The following is a 526-nucleotide window of genomic DNA, read 5'->3' as shown; positions in this document are numbered from 1 at the left end:
TATATATATATATATATATATATATATTAATATTATAGAATTTTATAACAAATTCAAAATAAAATATTTTTTGAATTATTAAATGGTTGATATTTTATTTTTATTAAATTTAAAATGAAAAATTATTTTCGAATAAAGTATATAGTTAGTGATTTTTTTTAAAAAATTAATAATTGATAAATTTTTATAATGAATTTAAATTATAAAACTTTCTTACGTAAATAAAATAGTTGATTTTTTTTTTTAAAAGTTTATCTCGTACACATAATACATAATATAAGAAGCATTACACAACGGGGAGTGGGTCTTCTTCCTCCAAAGCCTTGGGAGGAGCTCCACTGCTTCCGTTAAGCACCGTCACATTGCCGTCGGAGTCAACGTCAACTATAACGGAGTCACCCTCCTTGATCTCACCGGAGAGCATCTTCTCGGCCATGCTGTCTTCGAGAAGCCGCATGATCGCTCTCCGCAACGGCCTGGCTCCATAGCTAGGGTTATACCCTTCTTCCACCACCCTCTCCCTGAA

The 526-nt window shown here is 31.6% G+C and overlaps 1 protein-coding gene across 2 annotated transcripts in view; it reads right to left on the bottom strand.

Moving 5' to 3' along the window:
* Positions 1 to 218: 218 nt before the first annotated feature.
* LOC104811561 (chaperone protein ClpC1, chloroplastic-like) overlaps positions 219 to 526 on the bottom strand; it is a 4,646-nt gene continuing 4,338 nt past the window's right edge. For both annotated transcript variants that reach the window (XM_010538285.1, XM_010538284.1), the window contains exon 11: positions 219 to 526. In XM_010538285.1, the coding sequence (XP_010536587.1) occupies positions 287 to 526 (240 nt within the window). In that variant the 3' untranslated portion in view covers positions 219 to 286.

The sequence above is a fragment of the Tarenaya hassleriana genome, unplaced genomic scaffold (genome assembly GCF_000463585.1).
Source record: "Tarenaya hassleriana unplaced genomic scaffold, ASM46358v1 Cleome2, whole genome shotgun sequence".
Classification (NCBI taxonomy): domain Eukaryota; kingdom Viridiplantae; phylum Streptophyta; class Magnoliopsida; order Brassicales; family Cleomaceae; genus Tarenaya; species Tarenaya hassleriana.
Note: the sequence above shows the minus strand (reverse complement) of the source record. Positions and strands in the feature narration are given on the sequence as shown.